At 42.5% G+C, this 7058-nt stretch overlaps 1 protein-coding gene across 1 annotated transcript in view; it reads left to right on the top strand.

The window, feature by feature from the left end:
• The first annotated feature begins 421 nt into the window (after positions 1–421).
• The window catches only part of TFAP2D (transcription factor AP-2 delta), a 46685-nt gene continuing 40048 nt past the window's right edge, over positions 422–7058 (top strand). The window contains exons 1-3 of the mRNA XM_080340898.1: positions 422–847; positions 1783–2280; positions 5825–5885. Coding sequence (XP_080197024.1) covers positions 809–847; positions 1783–2280; positions 5825–5885 — 598 coding nt within the window. The 5' untranslated portion in view covers positions 422–808. The remainder of the gene's footprint in view (positions 848–1782; positions 2281–5824; positions 5886–7058) is intronic.

The raw sequence follows: 7058 nt of genomic DNA, 5'->3' as shown, positions 1-7058 counted from the left end.
AACAAAACACATAGTTTTCATTTAGGAAAAAAAATACAGTTAAACAGACACACATACAAATGTGCAATGTTAAATTCTGGTCAGTATTTAAAAGCAGTATAATCAACAGGAAGGATCACTTACCTATTGAAAAGGATGGTTAAATAATATATATTAATATATATTAGCTTTATGTCTTCCCAATAAAATGTACACAAAATACCCCCTTCGTTCAGATTAGCTCCCATATTAGCCTGGGTAAGAAAAAGCATTCTAAAGAGTGGAGGAAAAAATGTATAAAAATGTTGAAAGAACCTACAGTTCCTTATTAGGCGAAGATACAATATTTATTCCTTGTCTCCTGGGATGAAGCTCCTCTATCTATTGTCCTCCCAGTTCTCAGTGCTGATGCTTAATTTTCAAAACTTCTATATTACCAAGGGACCTACGACATCAGCCAAAGAAATACCCAGCAAGTACAAAATCTGATCCAGGGAGCAGCTTTTGTGCAGAGGGAAAATTTTGTTCCTACAGGTTTTTAAGGAGGTGCATGGAAAAGCGAGAGATCTGATCTATGCAGATACATTGCAAATTCTCTCTGTCTGTAGTGATTTTTTTCTAAAAAAAAAAAAATTGGGGAAATACATGAACTTTGGATTTTTCAATTTTTTCTTTTTTTTTCTTTTTTTCTTTTTCTTTGGTTTTTTTGGTTGTCTTTTTTTTTTTTTTTCTTTTTTTTTTTTTTAATTTGAAGAGGCGAATTTTATCCCGAGTACTTTTCTCTCTCTTTTTTTCTTTTTCTTTTTCTTTTTTTTCGGAGAACCAAAAAATGTCAACTACCTTTCCAGGTCTCGTCCACGATGCAGAGGTATTTTGTGTGTGTGAGTGTGTGTGTGTGTGTGCGCGCGTGTGTGCGGATGTGTGTGTGCGTGTATGTGCATATGTGTGTATGTGCCTGTGTGGTTGTTTCCATTTTTTTTTTAATCCATATTGGACCGTTACATTTAATTATAATCCGGCTTCAGAGATAACTTAAAGAAGTATAGAGAGAAAATTCGTTATGACATCTGTCGCCAGAAAGGGCAACTCATTACCACGTTAAAACCGTTGCCAGAACGAAAATCAGAATAATACCCCTAATAATATAATGAAGTGGAGAGAAATCACCACCAGCTCGCCAGGAATGGGGAGTTCTCACTAAAAAGCAGGACTCCGCTTTTCTTTCAAAACGCAGGGAAAGGAGGGGGGGGGTGTGGAATTTTGGATCTGATTCGTTATTTTAAAAAGAAAGAAAAATAGGGGTTCAAAAAAAAAAAAAAGGGAAGGAAGGAAGAAAGAAAGGAAGGCAAGCAGGCGGCAAAGCTTTCTCAATGTGTAACGCTGTAACATAGGGACGGGACTTGTGTGTATTCTCGGTAGTTTCCTCTGTTTGATGACTTTTTTGTGTGTGTCAGCCCCAGATATTACAGCTGTGATCAAGAGGTGGATGGATAGATAGATAGATAGATAGATAGATAGATAGATAGATAGATAGTTGGACAGCTAGATTGTTTTTTTATTTCAGTGCGTGGATTCCTTTTGCTTGGCGGTATTAAGGGCAGGCTGGGCTGCTTACGGGTTTTTGAACAGACCTTTATGGCACCAGCCCAAGGTAGGAAAGGATCTTTTGTTGTTGGGGTGGCAGCTTAGAGGCTTCTGCAGGGGGGAAGCTATACAGGACAGCGGGCTTGGAAGAACCACACCCGGGGGTTTTCAATGACAAACCTCCAGTTTTGGGGTCTTCTTTTCACTTCTTCCTTGCAGATACGTCATGACGGATCAAACAGTTACCGATTGATGCAGCTTGGATGCCTGGAGTCTGTGGCCAACTCGACCGTCGCCTATTCCTCCTCGTCTCCTCTCACTTACTCTACCACGGGCACCGAGTTCGCCTCCCCGTACTTCTCCACTAACCACCAGTACACCCCACTGCACCACCAGTCCTTCCACTACGAGTTCCAACACAGCCACCCGGCAGTCAACCCTGACGCTTACTCCTTGAACTCTCTCCATCACTCCCAGCAATATTACCAGCAGATCCACCATGGGGAACCCACTGATTTTATCAACCTGCACAATGCGCGGGCGCTCAAGTCCTCTTGCTTGGACGAGCAGAGGAGAGAGCTGGGGTGCTTAGATGCTTATCGCCGCCACGACCTGTCTCTTATGAGCCATGGATCCCAATATGGGATGCATCCAGATCAAAGACTCCTGCCAGGACCAAGCCTCGGGCTTGCAGCCTCGGGAGCAGACGATTTGCAGGTAAATAGCATGCGATCTCCTTTCGAGGTACCTTCTTCTCCCCTCCCCCCTGCACTGGTTCCCCCCCCCCCTCCCCGCCTCACCCTCCCCATTTTCCTTCTGCTCAGAATAGCTCATACAAAGGAGGAAAGATTCATCCAAAATCCGATCCTAGAGCTCGTCCCCACCAGAACAGTAGCAACAAAAAAGGAGGGGAAGGGGATTAAAAAACAAAACAAAACAAAACAAAAAAAAAAGTGGTCTTTCTTGGCCAAACAACAGCAACAACAAAAACCCTCGCTTCTGATTTCCCCGCGTGGGTTGTATCTCTGTGAGGGCTGAGACCGTGGGACTCATCCAGAGACCTCGGGGTGCATGTGTGTCCGTGCGGGTCCGCGTGTGCGTGTACCCAGCCCTGTCCAAAGTCACACAAAAAGTAAACCGAAGCAAAGCAAAGCCACCTTCTTGCTTTTCCTAAACTCTTCCTTTCTTTCGGAGAAGGGAACCGTTAAAAGAATTTGCATGGACAGAGCAGGCGTATGCGTTAAGGAAAGGATGGAGTAGGAAAAGAGAAAAAAAGGCAGGACAGGAAATAAATCTGCTTTCCGATATGCGAACAACGACAAACCTTCCGTTTAACTCTGAGAGATGTGGCAGGGAAGAAATAAACGGGAGTAAACGTTCATCAGAAATATTCAGTATGATAAACTCCCTCGCAATATCCGACCTAGATGTTAACAGGGAGAGAGATAGAAGTAGATAAATCTGAGTTTATCTGTCTATGTGACTAATCATTCAGCTGTTCCCCCCTAACCGGCATCTGAATCCACATACACACAAAAAAAATCTGTTTCTACGTATGAAACTCTCACCTTTATCCACTTAGAAATCCTTTCCCCTGAACCAAAAAGTCATCTCTGGTAAATTGAGCTTAAATTAAATTTGTTTCCAAAATCGCAAACAGCGCCCGCCTCTATCTAACACTCATTTCGAAAAGTCCCCCGAATCAAAAGCAAACCTTCCTTCTCCCGACGAGCTGAGGAACTAAAGGTTTCCCGGTCAGCGAGGAGAGACAGATAGGACCGTATTTACTGTACTTACTTTTCCCCCAAATCTCGCTCCCAGTCATACAAAGATGGCTATGTTGGTCTTTCCAAAAATACGTAGCGGGCAAAAGCTGGGGAGAAAAAACCCACAAAGTTTGTAAAACTAAGAAGGTTTATTTTCTTCCCTTAAAATCAAAACAACAAAAAATGTTTACATTTATATCGGATTTTTTTTTTTTAAGGAGAAAAATAATCCAACATCCCAACAACAAAGGATGTTATCTTTTCTATCTCTGAAGAGGAAACCCTAACTATTTAAACCTAGCTTTCTCCATTAAAATTCTCTATATCATTTTATCCTCTCTGGCGATTTTTTGTTTACATTTTTCACAAGGATCCCCTTATGTTACCCCCCTCAAAAAAAAAAAAAAAAATCTGCCATTCACTGCTCAGCCCAACTAAAACCTATTTACTCCTTTTTATAACCACGTCTGCTGCTGATTTTTTTGTATCTGTACAAATTTTTTTTCTTTGGCAGGCACAAAGCCTTGTATTTTTCAAAAGAGGGGATTAGGGACGTTTGCAAGACAGCAGACAATGCCTAAATCCCGGGCAAAAAAGCACCATAGTTTATCCAATTTTCGACTTAGTGCCATTCAACTGGTCATTTATGCAATGTCATCCGACCAAACAACATGTTTCCCCTTTTTAGAAAAAAAAAAAAAAGAGGTTGGTTAAGCTGCTAGAGGCATAATCTTTTTTTATTTAGTTAAAAAAGAAAAGAATAAACAGCTCTTATTTGGGAAATATTAATTTTTTCGATCATACTTTATTCAAAAGTAAAAGACTTGCGGTTTTGTTCCTAATCTTCTGTTTGTTTTTCCTCCTCCCTCTTTTCCCGAAGACAAGAGAGAGTGTACTGAGATATCGAAAATCCTTGAGAAGTTGAAAATATTAATATTTGTCGTTATTATTTAGATGATTCTGAACAAACTTGGACTCTTACGAATATCACCTTGGCTTAGAGGGAAGCGTTTTGGTGGCGAACAGAAACAGGACCGTACAAATACACTTTGAAACCAAAATTGTGGTCTAACCAGTGTTCCCCTTTCTCCTTAGTCTTTCTTTTTAAAACGTTCATCAGCATATGCCTCATTTCAAATGCAACAAATGTAAATATACTTTTCCCTGCACAGAATTTTAAGTGAATGTCCAATAGTTTCGAGGGCGGTTTAAGTCAGCCTAACAGATGCAAACAGTCTTGGAGCTGGAGTGGCATCTTTCAGTGCCCTAAAAAGATTTTCCATGGGCAACAAAGAAAACTGTCACACCTTTTCCCATCACCGCTTTAATTTATGCTCAGTCGCCAAGTTTTTTTCATATTGATTTCATAATCACTTTAAGGCAGAACACTTAAAATAAAAAAGAGCCTTGAAAAGGAAGGTCTTACAGGGCCAGCGCCAATATGGTGAAAGTGGGGGAGAGAGCCAGGACTGTAAAGGTTGTTTTGTAAAGTGGGGTTTTTATTATGCACCGACTCTCTCCGCATTTACTTAACTCTTCACGGGCTGTTGAGTAGGTTAACACCCTTAAAGGCCTCTTTCATGTCCAATACCTCGTTTGTTTGTAGAGGAAAATGCGTCTTTAACACATTTCCACTGGGCAAAGATTTAGGTTTGGTTTGGTGTGGTTTTTTAACCCCAACATCAGGAAAAACCCAAAGAAAACCCAATCCTTTCAAGTCTTTTATCATTCCAATAAAAATATTTATTAAGGGAGGCGAAGATCCCCAAATAATCAGACTTGTAACAGGAGAATAAAGACGTGAGATCTCTTCGGATGTGCACCAGAAGCCCTAGGCAGTTTTTTGGATGGTTCTTCACCCCACAATCACACATGGGTGCCTGTGTATGAGTGCACACAGATGCATATTCATCCCCACCTATGTGCGGACACACGCATTGTTGCAACACCCTTACGACTCTGTGTAGCCGGCAAAGCCCAATGGGTCGTCTGTTGTTTGTGCTCTTTGTCTACTTCTGTGCACACTTTGTAAGTCTGTGTATTTGTGTCACGAAACATATATATGTATTTAGCTGCGTGTAAATATACAGATAAACATACAAAAAATACTACATACAAGTGTATTTTTACCTTTGTGAATGCAACAATTTTTAGCTTTGTGCGGGAACACACTTCTCTCAAGAGTACTTGCTTGTCTCTCTGTCCCGCCATTAACTGCCGATCTAACTCCCCAGTTCAGAAGAAACTCGTATTTAAATGTCAATTTATGTGATCATTATTCTGCATTCTGTGGGGTAGGGGCAGGCTGCTGTATGGCGGTGGGATTTCGACAGAGCACTTGAGTTCGATGAGAGTAAGCGTGTTTTTCCAGTTCACCTTAACTATTGCTTCTGTGCGAGTCTTAGAACAAAGCAGAAGCTATGTAATCTCTCTGTGGGTTTCTGTATCTGATTTCTTTATTTCCTTTCTTTCCTTCCCCCCCCTCATTACTTAAGAGCTCAGTGGAGGCCCAGTGTGGACTTGTACTGAACGGGCAAGGAGGTGTGATAAGAAGAGGTAAGAGGTTAAAAATACCTGAGTCTGTCAATTTGTGTAAACGTAAAACACTCTCAGTTTCTCTCTCTCTTTCCCTCCCCCACTGTTTAGTGTATTTTGGATTTACTCCCTAAATGATGATAACTTGACATTTGACAGAAGTACGTTCAAACTAGCTTAGAGCACTTCACATTTCACAGTCCGTTTGCACTTTACAAATGATCTGTTCCTCGGTAGCTCTTGGATACTCCCGCTGAATTCAGAGCTTTCTTGACTTGTTTTATCATTCCCCGTTTAACCGAGTTGATCCCTGATAGTTCGAGAAATGTGCTCCCTGTTACATCGGCAGTTTGTTCTCGCGTGGGGAAAGGAAGGAGCATTTTTGGAAATGTGGTTTCAGTAGCGCTACAGACCGGTGTGGAACTCGCTTTTGAGTGTCACTTCATTTGATAACCATCTGTCAGTGCAAATATCTAACGTTAAAGTTAGAGGAAAGATTTGGAAATCTTGTTAAATACGCATTTTTTCAGCATTTGAGCGTTCGAGGCGGGAAGGGAGGGTTGTTATTATCGTCATTCACCGTGATGAGAAAAAAAGTAGTCTGAAGGCCTAACGTAGGAACACAATTCTCACAAGCTGAAATCATACTTTCGTTCACAGTACAAAACGAATAATGCAGTCGGAAAGAGGACACTTCTCGACTCAGCGTCTTAGAATGTGCGTTTCTTGTCCCGTTATTGCCTTTCCGTATTCATTTTATCCACCCTGAAAAACAGATATTTAGGAGATTATCGTAGGCGCTGTGATGCTATTATGCTAGAGAGCTGATTTTAGCCGTCACTCCCCCAGACAAACTTTACTCTGAAACAATAGTCACACACGACTGTGGTGAGTGGAGATCGCGAGTAGACACACACGCGATTATACCCGTAGGAGGGGAGGTTTTGGCGTATCCTTTCTCACCACGCACATCGACTCTGATCAGGCTTTGTACGGGTGTTCGGCAGGGCGGGACCTGCGGGGCGGAGAAGCGGCAAGGGGCGGCCCGGGGCCGGGGCTGGGGCCTTGGTCAAGTCTCGCCCGCCCGGGGCCGGGACTCGGCGGGCCGAGATGGCGGCGGCCCGGCATCGGGGCCGAGGTTGGGGCCGGGCTCAAGGCTCGTTCGCTCGGAGCCGGGGTTCGGCGCGCAGAGAT

This window comes from Nesoenas mayeri (genome assembly GCF_963082525.1).
Source record: "Nesoenas mayeri genome assembly, chromosome: 3".
Lineage (NCBI taxonomy): Eukaryota > Metazoa > Chordata > Aves > Columbiformes > Columbidae > Nesoenas > Nesoenas mayeri.
Note: the sequence above shows the minus strand (reverse complement) of the source record. Positions and strands in the feature narration are given on the sequence as shown.